At 44.7% G+C, this 13,509-nt stretch overlaps 1 protein-coding gene across 2 annotated transcripts; it reads right to left on the bottom strand.

The window, feature by feature from the left end:
• Positions 1-713: 713 nt before the first annotated feature.
• Positions 714-13,481, bottom strand: PPIC (peptidylprolyl isomerase C). Of its 2 annotated transcripts, none has more exons than XM_067731569.1 (5): positions 13,282-13,481; positions 6,847-6,960; positions 6,292-6,385; positions 3,241-3,425; positions 714-1,630 (listed from the first exon to the last, which is right to left on the bottom strand). In XM_067731569.1, the coding sequence occupies exons 1-5, from the start codon at positions 13,396-13,398 to the stop codon at positions 1,568-1,570; spliced, it is 573 nt and encodes a 190-aa protein (XP_067587670.1). In that variant the 5' UTR covers positions 13,399-13,481; the 3' UTR covers positions 714-1,567. The 2 variants fall into 2 exon arrangements, with proteins under 2 accessions (XP_067587670.1, XP_067587668.1); XM_067731567.1 differs by having other exon boundaries at positions 714-1,586; positions 13,282-13,477.
• Between the last annotated feature and the right edge of the window lie 28 nt (positions 13,482-13,509).

A 13,509-nucleotide genomic window follows, 5' to 3' on the forward strand; every position in this document is an offset into this window, starting at 1 on the left:
GTGTCAACACCCTTTTATTTGTTACCTCATTTATTCTGTCTTCATCACTAGAATGTAAGTTCCATGATGCCTTTTTCTCGCTGTCCACTGCTGTATTCCCCAAACTCAAAAACTGGTACCTGGCATATCAAAGGCCTTTAATGAAGTTTTTTGGGAAAAAATAACAAAATGCTCTTCAAGAGGACCGTAGCAATTAACACCCCTATCAGCAGTAAGAATGCTCATTTCACCTCATCTCTCATTGAAGCGGTTTTCTTAGAATACAGCTCAAGAGATGTAATTTTGGGGAGAAGCAATGGGGCCGTTTAACAACTACCACTCCCATTTGAACAGAGATCAGGCACATTCTGGTACAGCCAGGTATGTTACAACAAGGCCCCACCAATAAGATTTTACTTTCCATCTAGTTTAAGTACAGCCCGAATCTTCATCCCCACTATGTAAGTGAAGAAAGACTCCTTTTTGTTGCAACTGGACTCAAGGGAAATTGCTAAACATGTTACACCGAGTAAGAATTAGTGAATAATCAGCTCAAGTATTTGGGATATGGGTGGGCATCCTTTCTGTGCATTCCCGTCCCAAATGATCCAGCTGTGCTAATATTCTGACTTATAGAACCTTCGCTAATCTTTCATTATTAACATTAAAATGCATATATTTTGTATATTTTGTTTTAAAGCACTTCAGGTTAAAAGAAAGTCTTGCAAAAATAATTGATCTACATAAAAAGTATTTAATATAGAGAATACCAAAGCACCTTTCATTAGGTAAAAGTCCCTGTGACATGTATCAGATAATACTAATCAAATCTCCCTTTACCTGAAAAGAATTTCTGTTTGAATACAAAGTAATAAACTTCTTGTTCCCATCTTTTTTCAGATAAATCTTCAGCATCACTGAATCTGGGGGTCACAATTAATCCAGCAAAGAAATGATTGTGTTCTTCAAAAGAAAATAGCCAATACAAAGTTTTCTAATTTAAAAACAGCACCATTGGAGGAAAGGGATATGTCTTTTTTTTTTTTTTTTTTTTTTTGGTGGTACCCGGGCCTCTCACTGTTGTGGCCTCTCCTGTTGCGGAGCACAGGCTCCGGACGTGCAGGCTCAGCGGCCATGGCTCACGGGCCCAGCCGCTCCGCGGCATGTGGGATCCTCCCGGACCAAGGCACGAACCCGTGTCCCCTGCATCGGCAGGCGGACTCTCAACCACTGCGCCACCAGGGAAGCCAGGGATATGTCTTTTAAGTGCAAAGTCCCTCAGCAAGTGATTTACCAAAATTCATGCTAACTAAACTTTGAGTGGTTGCTTTCTATAACCTTCCTGTGATCTGGGGTAGAAAACAGAATAAAGTTAAAAAACAAAGCAAAACAATAACTTTTAAGAATCAACACACAGACACACACACACACACACACCCCTGGCAGAGTGTGTTCTTCTTTGTTTTCTGCCAATTGTATCACCAGTCAGCGACCTCTACCACGAAGGGCGTTTTCACATCTATCTTGCCACTGTTGATGATGGAGCAGTTGGTGAGTGGACGGTCATGCCCATCAGTTGCCTGCAGTTCTATGGAGTGGACCACTGTCTGGTGAGAGAAAAGTAGACCCATGGATCACTTCTGACCAGCAACTGTGGTGATCAAGAGGTAAAATCAATGTGAAGTCTGAAAGCCGTAGTGGGAAATAAGTTGTTTTTGCTTTTTCTATAATTACAAAAACCATGCAAGATAACTATGGAAAATTTAGTCAGGAAATCTATATATAACAGAATAAAATTTACCCACTAGCTTGCTAATCAGAGAGCATATTTGTGTATTTCCTCTCTTCTTTTTATTAGCATTTTATATTCTAAAAAAATTAGATATTTTTGCAAACATCTAGTGCTAATAAAAAGTATTTCTATTCACTTGTTACAACCCAACTTAAGAGTTAACGTGGAGTTTGAGACAATTTCAGCTCCACTCTACAAGAGGTCTAGGCATCAGAAAGTGAGCCAGGAAGCAGATTTAGTAGTGGAGCTAGTTTTGGGTTTGTCCATTTTAAAGCCGACCCCAGCCAGTAATCTACAGGTTGAGTCTGATACTAATGTAACCCCAACCCCACAGTCGTGTAAAAGGCCCCTTTCTCTACTCCGGAAGGCTTCACAAGCTCATGGACTAATTTATGTCACATACTGGGCCAGGACTAGGCAAGTGGACTTCTGATGAGTTTCCCAAACAGCGTTGAGACAAAAATAGCAACAAAGTCTCTGAGCGCTTTGGACATGGTGTCAGCTAATCCAGTCTCTGGCTGACTTAGGTTAATTTAAGATAAACGACCAGCATTCTTCTAATAATATCAATAATATATATTTCTAAATAGATTGTGTGTGTGGGTTCATATGTGCACACGTGTACCTAAAGCAGCAGCTACACATCCGAATTACCTGTGGCACTTTAAAAACTGCTTATTTAATGGTTAAAATGGAAATTTCTATGTTGAGTACATGTTACCACAATTTTTTAACACGCTTATTCGCGGGCCCACCTCTGGAGGCTCAGGGGTTTTAAAAATAAACCACCTGGGGCTCAGGGCTTTTAAAAATATTTTATTTTGAATTGTGGTAAGAAACACATAACATAAAATTTGCCGTCTTATCCACTTCTAAGTGTACAGTTCATTAGTTTAAGCATATTCACACTATTGTGCAACTAAACTTCAGAACTTTTTCATCTTATAAAACTGAAGATCTATAGAGATACCCACTGAAACTAGCTCCCGATTTCCTCATCCCCCCAGCCCCTGGCAACCACCATCCTGCTTTATGTTCCCATGTATTTGACTACTCTAGATACCTCATTTGAATGGAATCATACAGCCTTTTTGTGACTGGCTTGTTTTCTTTAACATTCCAAAGGTTTATTCATGTTGTAGCATGTGACAGGATCTCCTTCCTTTTTAAGGCTGAATAATATTTCATTGTATGTACATATGGGATTTTATCTGGTTACTTTAAAAAGAGTTTCCACTTATTTCAAGTGTGAGATGAATTAAGTACTCAACTTCTCCCTGTCAAGTCCCCAGCTTCTGCCCCAATGCTCCTAACAATTAAAAATACCACACCATATATAATTTATTCACCTTTGAAGAGGCCAGTCAGCATATAATTATGGCTCTCTAACAAGCACGTTTGGAGATTAAATCACTAAGAGTACTCTCATTATAAATCTTTGAATGAGAAAAAATAATACATCAAGTTACCATTCCATCAATGACTTTTCCAAATACCACATGTTTGCCATCCAACCAGGTGGGCTTGGTCAAGGTGATAAAGAACTGAGAGCCATTGGTGTCAGGCCCAGCATTGGCCATACTGACCCACCCAATGCCATAATGCTTCAGTTTGAAGTTCTCATCTGGAAATGTCTCACCATAAATGCTTATACCTGAGTGAGACAAAACAAAAAGGGGAGAGACAACAGATGTTCTATGAAAGTAAATTCTTCAAAGGGGAATATAAGGTTTGAGTAGATTGGTTAATAGAACCCTGTAGGAGGTGGGGATGGGGAAAAGATGGTCAAATATAAGGAGAAATAAAGCAGAGGATAAAATTAACGGGGACTTCCCTGGAGGTCCAGTAGTTAAGATCCCATGCTTCCACTGCAGGGGGCATGGGTTAGATCCCTGGCTGGGGAACTAGGATCCTGCATGCCGCGCAGCACGGCCAAAAAAATTAGCTCCTTAAGGAAACAGGGCATCAGGGACCAAAACAAATAAACAAAAGCCTTAAGTATGACACAAGATGGAAGGATGCCCTCTGGCCTCAAACCAAGACCCAAACCCTGAACAAGCAAGTCAGTGATTTCACTCTGAAACGAGAAGGAACTGAAGGGCAGGATGACACTGTGAAGCCCAGTGGAAAGGTGGATAAGCCAACCTAGTGGCTCCACCTCTGTCCTGAGGTTCAGGTCACTTGCCCTGGATCACTCCTACCTCTGCAGCCAACCAGAGTACAATACGCACTTAATATACACCCTTAGTAAATTCTCACAGCAATCCTGTAGAATAGGTTTTCTCATTCCCATTTTGAATGGGAAACAGAGGTTATCAAACTTGAAAACAGCAGAGTAGAACTTGAACTTCTGGCTCTAACTCTGGTTCCCTAAGCATGAAGAGCCTCAGCACTGAGAACAACAGCGCAAGCCTGGAAGTCATTAGGCTTGAAGACTTCAGGGCTCATCAGGATACAGAGGATCACAGCAACTGAGAGCACCCAGGGAGCCAACCTTGGACGGAAGAACCAAAGGCAGGCATGGGGGCTGGAGATCAAGCACAGCAGCAGGGAGAGCAGAACACATTTTTCCTATAAAACAACAGTACAGACCATGAAAAGTATCTGCTCCATCCTCTAACACCCTGAGTGACTGTCACACCCACCTCCTCCACTGCAGGGCTCCTTATCCATTGGTGTCCAGCCTTAAAGTCCTGGCTCAGTTAGCTCTTGTGTCATCTCCTTTCTTACTATGCAGTACTTGTGAAGGACCAGGCAAAAATTCTACTTCCTTAAGACTTGGGTCTCACATAAGGCGTTTTTCTTCATTTATATACAACCAAAACTTCTTCATAGCTAATGTAGTTAACTTTTAAAACACAATATCTACAAAGTGTTGCAGTAGAGGAATTACTAAGGACATTCTGTGAATCCTAATTATTTTCCTTCTTAAGGTTTACATCTTGCAATATATGGCTTTTGAATGAATAACTAGATATTTTAACAACTTCACTCCTTTGTAATTGTCTTATTTTATACTTATCTGAGTAATTAATACAATATTTAATAATTTAAGGAAACCTGACTTTTTTTTTTTTTTTGTAGACTAGATCAAATATAATTCATCTTACCCAGAAAAAAAAAAATCCTGGCTCAGTTAGAAGGACCAGAAGTGGATACCAAAGGCAAGCCATTTATAGCTGGTTGGTAAGTGACATATGAGGTGGGCTGGTAGCAAAGTTTTGCCTACAGAGAGGTCTAGGCTAAATTTAAATGATCCAAAAGGTCCTATCTACAAATCTCATGTGAACCCATACACACACACAGAGCAGGGAAAGCAGAGAGAGAGAGGGACACAGAAAAGAGGACACAGTAGAGCTCCACCACCATTCTTGCTGGGCCCCAGGCAGGGCGGTGGGGTGCCAGTCCTGAGGGGACCCGTACTGGAGCTGCAGGCTTTTCCACTGAGACCCAACTCTGCAGCAGCTGGGGTTACTACCCTGAGCATCCTCACCAACCCCATGAAACCAAGTAACCTGAACATGTTCCTGTGCTCCATTCTACATTCCCATACCCGGCAGCATTTCTGCAGGGACTAAAAGTAATCCTCCTGAAGTGTCTGGCAAATCCAAACATTTAATGGCAGCCATTTTGTTATTTAAAAAATTGCAATAAACATAAAATTAACAATAGTGCTTGAAAATGGCTTGTTTCTTGAAAAAGTTAGCAATTTAATATCCATCAAAACCAGTATTTGCTGAATTAGAAATCTTAAACCTGAAGTAAATTTAAATTCTGTGTGGTTATATACTGTGTGTGTGTTCAGGAATTCACTACATTTCTGGGGAAAAATAGTCCAGGGAGCTGGGTAGCTGGAATCCTCAATGAGAAACAATAAGCTCAGAGATACTTAAACTCTATAAATTGAATTATTTGTACTTTATAGAATTCTAACTTTGTTGATAAAAATTAATGTATACTGTAATTTTGACAAGTTGTCTATTACTTAATTTTTTTATTGTTGAAAAAGCTGACAATTAAAATGAAAGAATTTTGAAAGAAGGAGGTACATTCACCTATAATCCTGCCACCTAAATACCAGCCTCGTCATTCTGGCGTGATGTCCCCAGACCTCCTCCACCAACGTGCACGTCTGCAGCTGGCTGCCACCCCAGGGTACAGTTTTTCAGTCTACGTTTCCTTGCTATGACAGACATCTTTCTGTATTGCTACATACCAGAAGTCTAGGATTTTAAGCACTGCAAAACAGCCTACTAAATGAATATACCTCCACTATGGAAAGATAATGAACACCAAAGCAATACTGTTACAAATTAGGAGGCCTCACTCATTCACACCTACCAAGATTTTGTTAGATACGGCACCCCCACCCCAACTCAATCCTTCTTGAAAAATTAGTCTGGCTGTCTTTATGACTTTGTTCCTTAAATCTGGGAATTCAATATGCTGGGTAAATACATCATCTTAATCTTAGGTTTCACCTGGGTAAGCAGGAAAGGAAAAATGTTAGACAACATTACCGCCAGTGCCATCTCCACTGGTGAAGTCTCCTCCTTGAATCATGAAATCTTTGATGACGCGATGAAATTTGCTTCCTCTATATCCATATCCTTTCTAAAGAGATTATGTCAATTGAATACACAAGTAGATATAACCCATACTGTAAGATAAACCCCAGTGTTTATCTGGAAATGACAAAATGAGAAAATTACACAAAATATCTACAGAACTAGATTAGGTGTCTGCAATAATTTACTGATAGAAATTTATCATTAGCTGACTGAAAAGTAAACACATAAACTATAGAGGTAAAGTATTAACCTGCACAAGTAAAAAGAGAGAAGTCTGCATTTTCACTTGATGACTGTTTCCTGTCAGTTTCTAGAACCCTGAGGAAACTGAGGGCTTGAAGAATAGCGATTTTCTAGGAAAATAAAGTAAAATATTGTTAGATGTCTCAAGTTCATCTCATCTACTAATTTAATACTTATTTTCCCAGAATACATCTTTACGTTTGGCTTAAAAGAAGGAAGATCTACTTCTGCCCAGTTAAAGGGAATAAAACTGAGACATACCTCTCCTGTTGCCAGAGCGATAAAATTTTCCACAGTCTTGGGCACAACTTTTCCAAAGAGGCCAATCACAATTCTGCCAACATCTTTATCTCCAATCCTCACATCAAAGAAGACCTGCGTGTGGTTGAAAGGCAGAGCAGAAGGTTATAATGTGAAAAAGCCACAATACAAGGTAAGGGAACATGATAATCTGAGAACGGATCCCCATGCAAGGGCCCTGCCCACCAGCATTTTATAAAGGAGCACAAAGGAGCTATTTTATGAAGGAGCATGATATAAATTAAAGGAGCTCTGAAACCATCTTGTGGGTGCATTTCACTCACAAATATTCATTCACCAAACAGTTACGGAGCACCACCTCTAGGCCAGGCACTGTACTAGAAACTGGGTTTAAAGTTGGACTCAATACTGTCAGAGTCAGCCAGTAATGTCTTCAAGAATTCCTCTCCCCTCCACAACCCAGACCAGCACTGCTCTGGCCTCCCGTTTCCTAGCTCTGCGGACACGGGTTAGAGTGGAGACTGTTGGTCTCCTGAGAGGTAATGCTCTCCAGTCTTGGCAGGAGGGAAAAAAATGGTGAGGAGAGAAACAGTCTAACCATCCAGATTTATTTTTTCGTAACTTCGAGCAGTGCTAAATTCCCAATGAGTTCTCAGTAGACATCTGCTGTCAAGGGGACCGTGAAAGATTATCACAACACACAACACTCCTCCAGAAGGCCTGCCACTCACGTCCAGACACACTAAGGCACCAGGGCCACAGCTGCACCCAAAATACAACAAACATTACACTCAGGTCCTGACAGAACCATTTACCCTGTAAACTCAGACACCAGATTCAGTCATCATGTCCCCAAAGCTGCACATGTACAATGTGTCCTTACTCTGTCACAACAGTTTAGAACAGAAAAGAGCAAGCACACATCCAGAAATGAGTCACTTTTTTTTTTGCAGATAAACTTTAAAAGCTCTCTTGGACTTTTTTTTAACTGTTTCATCTGAAATGAAATTACATACATCTTGCTTCACAAATCACTGTGTTGAGATGATTCTGAGATAGAATGCTTGAAAAGGCCATGGAGTCAAAGGGCATTCTATTAGCGAGTTTAGATTATACGAACCAATGTACTGTTTGAATGGGTAAAAAAGACATTCAAGAGATGGCTTTAAAAAATATAAGAAGGGTTGTCAAAGACAAAAGATGTCGTACAGTTTAGAAAAATCATGAAGTAAAGACTGTCAAGCTTTAGTTCAAGACAAGAGCTTCTGTCAATACGTCAGGACGTCTGTCACAGGATGATGTGGTATTTTGCAATTTTACATGGCCAAAGCAGCAAAGACTGTATTATTATTTATATGGTAAAACTTCATAGAATGCACAGAAGACGGTGCCCTTGAGAATGGGCAGTGCAGTGGAGTAGGACAATTCAGGAAGCTGCATTAACACCCACAGGAGCCCAGCATGCAGAGCTGGGGTCAAAGAGAAGCAGGTTCTCCAAAGGGATTTCTGAACCAAGGAGTAAATTCAATAACAGGCAATAACGAAGCAGCACTGGGACAAGAATTGGGTATGTAATCGTAAAGAAGCACCCTATAAGACACTAGAAAAGCCTATCAGACTTTTAAAATAAAGAAGAGGAAATAAAGCCTGTGAACACTTCAACAGCAAAGAGAATCAAATATGGGAGGGCAGCATAAGAAGATGAAGCAAAAGTGTCTGTCACCCAGCATAACTCTTCAGTAAAAACCTTATTTTCTTACACGCAGCCTAGCACACATATTAATATGATTTTTTTCCAAACCACAGCATCCTTCAACTTCATGCGTGATGGCAAGAAAATATAGCAGAGTTTCCCTAACTCTAATGGAAATGATGAAATCAAATCTTATTGTCAACAAGTACTTGTCAAAGATCCATGCAGAAGGCAGCGTGAGGGTACAAGCTACTGGAGGGAGTCCCTGTCCTAAGGGAGCTTATGTAAACAGGCCAAGTAAACGAACAACCATAGCACAAGGCCCCAGGTTACAAATGCCCCAAGAACACTGTACACCCCCTGTTCTGGAGGAATGTTAAGGCTGAAGGAAGGCATCCTGGCAAAGGTGTGATGGGAGGCAGGCCTGGAAGGAGGGGAGCAGCCTCCAGGGACAAGGATGGGCAGTTCTTTCTGGGACCAAAGCACTGAGTCAGGAAAAGTGATCCATGTGCAGAGAAGCAACACAGCCCTTCTGACCGCAACCGGCTGGGAAGGGAGACTCTCACCAGTTCCAGAGGCAAAGGAAGGATGCCAGCTAAGAGATCCAGCTTTTGTTAGGCAACACTAGGAGCATGAAAGACAAAATTTCAATTTGAGGCTGCGTTCACTTGGACTGCGATTTATGATGAATATGGCTCTGTCTAGGCAGGGAACCCTTAAGGGGTAGAAATGGTGTTTTTAGATTCCCAGTGCTCTGCAGTGTCAGCTCACGCAGGTACTCAAAAAATCCTAAATAGTTCAATGCCAGTTGATACTAAATGAGGACCAGGGCGCACACACACCTAGACAGAGGGTGAAGGTGGGCCCAGGGTGGCTGCCAGGCAAACCCTCTCACCCTGATATTGTCTGTGACTTTGCTGCGTGTCCTTGGGAACAGGCCCCGTGCTAGACAAGGGGTGGGGCTGCAAAGTCCCTACCCTCCTGGAGCTTACTGTCCCACAGAAGAGAAAGCATATAGATACTCGCTATAATATAATGGGAAGTCAGGTTTCACGAGAAGATATGTACAGATAAAATGTCACGGTTAGAGTGATGATTATCTGTGGAAATCTGGGCAGGCTTCCTGGAAAAGGTGGCACTTGAATTCCATGTTGCACTTCAGGAGCTGGCCCCTCAGTCACTCCTTTTTTCCCTTGAGGCTGCCCTTGAAAGTCATTTGAAAATTACGGGGGGACTTCCCTGGTGGTGCAGTGGTTAAGAATCCTCCAACACAGGGGACACGGGTTCGAGCCCTGGTCCGGGAAGATCCCACATGCCACAGAGCAACTAAGTCCGTGCGTCACTGAGCCTGTGCTCTAGAGCCCGCAAGCCACGACTACTGAGCCCATGTGCCACAACTATGGAAGCCCACGTGCCCAGAGTCTGTGCTCCACAACAAGAGAAGCCACTGCAATGAGAAGCCCGCACACTGTAATGAAGAGTAGCCCCTGCTCGCTGCAACTAGAGAAAGCCCACGCGCAGCAACGAAGACCCAACGCAGCCAAAAATAAATAAGTAAATAAATTTATTTTTTAAAAAAATTACAGGTCACTGGAGGTGGGGAGAGACAGGGGAAGAGGCAAGAGGCACTCACATAGCCTGGCCCAAACCCTGTAGGGTTAATCCTGCTTCCATTTCCAAAGTAACTGGGGAAGACACCAAGGACACGAGCTGTGAGGTCCAGGAAACTGTTCTCAAACCAGCTCCAGCACTAACTGGCCATGGGACCTTGGGCAGCTCTGAGCTCCTGTTCGTCATCTGTACCCAGATGATGATTCCTCTCAGGGCTGCACTGCCACAGGAGGATTAATAACATAACACAAATAACACTAACAATTGACCTCTTTAATCAGGAACTTCAATCAGGGCTAAGCATTTTACGTGCTTTGTCACATCTAATATGCAAAACCCTGCAGGTAGGTATTATTTCTCTTTCCACTTACAGAGGAAATAGAAATGGAACAGAGGAGGAGCCTCAGACATTAGGTAACTTGTTGTTACCCCAGCTGAAGCCTCTTGGCAACTCCAAGAGCTGCGGGAAGTGCCAGCAGAGTGTGACGTGAGTGCAGCTGGAAAGATGGCAGCAGTATTTTCTGCAGTCTCGGTGTCTGACCCTTTACAGAGCCCATGGCATCTGCTGGAAAGTGCAGGGCTGCAAACACTAATTCAGTGGATTTTGAGACTAGTGAGCTGGAGCCCAAACCCGAGGCTCCACGGATGGGCAGGAGGCTGAGGTGTCCAGCTGGCAGCAGGATTCATGGACAAGGTGAGTGCCATTAAAGGGCCCTGGGGGGAATAGCACTTCACACCTCTCATTTACAGATTCCTGTTTTTAAACAAAATCAGAGGAAAAGGTAAAGACTGCTGGGGAAAACAATAAACTAGAGTGATGGCCAATTAATCTACTTTTCCACACTCAGAGAAATCATTTTTTAATGTTTCTACTTTCCAATAGATTAGTTGTTTTAAAATGTCCACTGAAAAAGTAATTCAACAGAGTTGAAACTGTGGAAGGACATGCCTACACAGTTTTTAGAACGTAATGACAAATGGGGTGGGAAAAAAGGAGATAGATTGAGTGACTGTTCCAAAAGTAGAGTCCTGAAAACTCCCTCAGTGACAGCACCCTGGACTTGGGGCTAAGATGCCCCAACTCTTCCCCTCTTGCAGCCACCAGCTTCCTCCCTTCTCCTCGAGGTTCCCAACCGCAGCTCCACACTCCCAGAGACTGTGATTACTGATTACTTGCTCTGGGGTAGTCTCTGCACTGGTAGGTCTAAAAGCTTCCCAGGTAAGCCTGTTCCCAAATACTATAGGTGACGTTCTCACAGTAACAAATTATTCGTTGCATATCTGAAATTCACATCTCACTGGGCATCCTGTATTTCATCTGACAGTCCTACTCCCTTTCTCCCACCCTTATCTAAACAGTCAGCAAGTCCTGTTAGTTACACTTCAAAAGTCGATTTCTAGTCCCTCCCTGGCTCCCCATTTCCACCGTTACCCCCCCTAATCCAAGCCACCACCATCCAGATTCTGACCTGGAGCCCTGAAGACCTCCCAGTTCACTCTCCACTGAACAACCACAGTAATTGTTTAAAAGCATATATGAGATCATGTCAATCCCATGCTTAAAACCATTCAGCAGCTATAACTGCACTTAGAATAAGACCTCAAATTATGAGAATAATTGCCTTAAAACCCATACTCCGAACTGTGGCCCGGAAGGCACTACCTGATCTTGCTGCTGCTCACCCAGAACCTCATCTCAAGCCACTCCCCCTCTCATCCCTGGGCTGAAGCCACACCATCCCTTCTCCATCCTCTGAACATACTTTTCTGTCTGGAGGCCTTGCATATGCAGTTCCCTTTGCCTCCTAAGTCTTTGCCAGGCTTTTTTTTTTTTCTTACCCTTCAGGTATTTTTAAATGTCACCCAATCTATTTCCGGGTTTATTTCCTTCATCATTTCAACTTCATGAATTTTATGTTTAAGGCTTATCCCATGAGACCCAAATAGTATCTGCAGATTGGAAGAACAGCCCCCCACTTCCCCCCCTTCAGCTATGTGGCTTTGTATAAGCCGTTTCCCAAAGCTAGATAAGCCCCAAAGATCAAGGGGCTGGGAGGAGAATCAGTGCTCAAAGCCAGCAAGCTCAGTTTATCACCGCACATACTCCGCAGCACGGCCTTTCTGTTCACTCTTAGGCTACGTCAGATGTTGGGCGGAACCTCCCCCGCCCCTTGTCCTCCCCCCTCCTCGGGTGGGGTGTGTGGTAGAGGATTTAAGCATCCAACAGTATCATTTCTACTGGCAGACACCGGACCGATTGTTAAGACCACCTGCAGCTGCCCCTCCTTCCAGATTCCAAGACACCCCTGCCACTGGGTTTTCTAGAAGTGGTCATCAAGGGCCCCAAATCATCCCCTCCCTCCCTCCCTCTGTCTCTCCCTGCACCCTCCCATTATCCTTTAACCTTGGCTAAATATGGTGGGGAAGGACCTGAAGCTGTAAAGACACAGTCTATGGCAGATGTCCCCCCACCCCACCCCCCCAATCGTGATCAAAAGGCTGGCCTCAGTTATACTGGAGCCGCCTGTGCCTTGCTAGCACCGTCCCCAAGCCGTGGGGTCCACCCACCAGCCGCCAGAGTCTGAAAAGCGCACCTCTCCCTCCCCGGGGAGGACGGTCGTTCCTAAATACTGGAAAAGGAGGATAGCCCTTGGTTTCAGCAAGGCCACGTAATGCCTGCCCCGACCCCACCGCGACAGGGGCTGGACCTGGGATCTGCCAGGTCAGGTGACACCCGCGGCGGGCGGCCCAGCTGCAACCCCTCCGCTCGCAACGCGTCTCCTCCGCCAGTCCCCGTCCCTCCCGCATTCTTCCTGCTTCTATTCCCTAGTCCCCGCCAAGGCGAAGGAAGTACTCGGCGGTCTCCTTCCTGAAGAAAGGGCCCGCCGGTTCCGGAAGCTTCTCCCAACTCCCAGGCAAAGTTCAGACAGCCGGCGGCGGGGGCCCACCGCCCCCACGGTCTCCCGGGAGAGCGCGGGCAGCCTCCTGCCACCTAGCCCCCCGGCCGCCTCCCGTCCTCTGCGCCCGGGAAGCCCCCTCCTCGCCGCCCCTGACCCTGAGGTTCCAGTCCCCAAAGCTCTCCCATCCCCTCGGCCAGCACGAGGGGAAACTGCTGCCCGCCGCCCAGTCACCTTGGCCGTCACCGAGGGGCCTCGCTTGCGGACGCCTGACGCTCCCGCAGGAGGTACGAGAGCGCTGAGCCCCACGCAAAGCACCAGAGGTAGCAGCAGCCGGGGACCCGGGCCCATCGTGAGGGGTGGCAGCGGGGGCAGCGCCTCGGGCGCAACCGCAGGCTCCGGTACCGCTGGTGGCACTCTCGGCCGGCTGCGCCTGCGCGCTCCCGGTTCGGGGCGGGGGGG

This window comes from Pseudorca crassidens, chromosome 3 (genome assembly GCF_039906515.1).
Source record: "Pseudorca crassidens isolate mPseCra1 chromosome 3, mPseCra1.hap1, whole genome shotgun sequence".
In the NCBI taxonomy this organism is placed as follows: Eukaryota; Metazoa; Chordata; class Mammalia; order Artiodactyla; family Delphinidae; genus Pseudorca; species Pseudorca crassidens.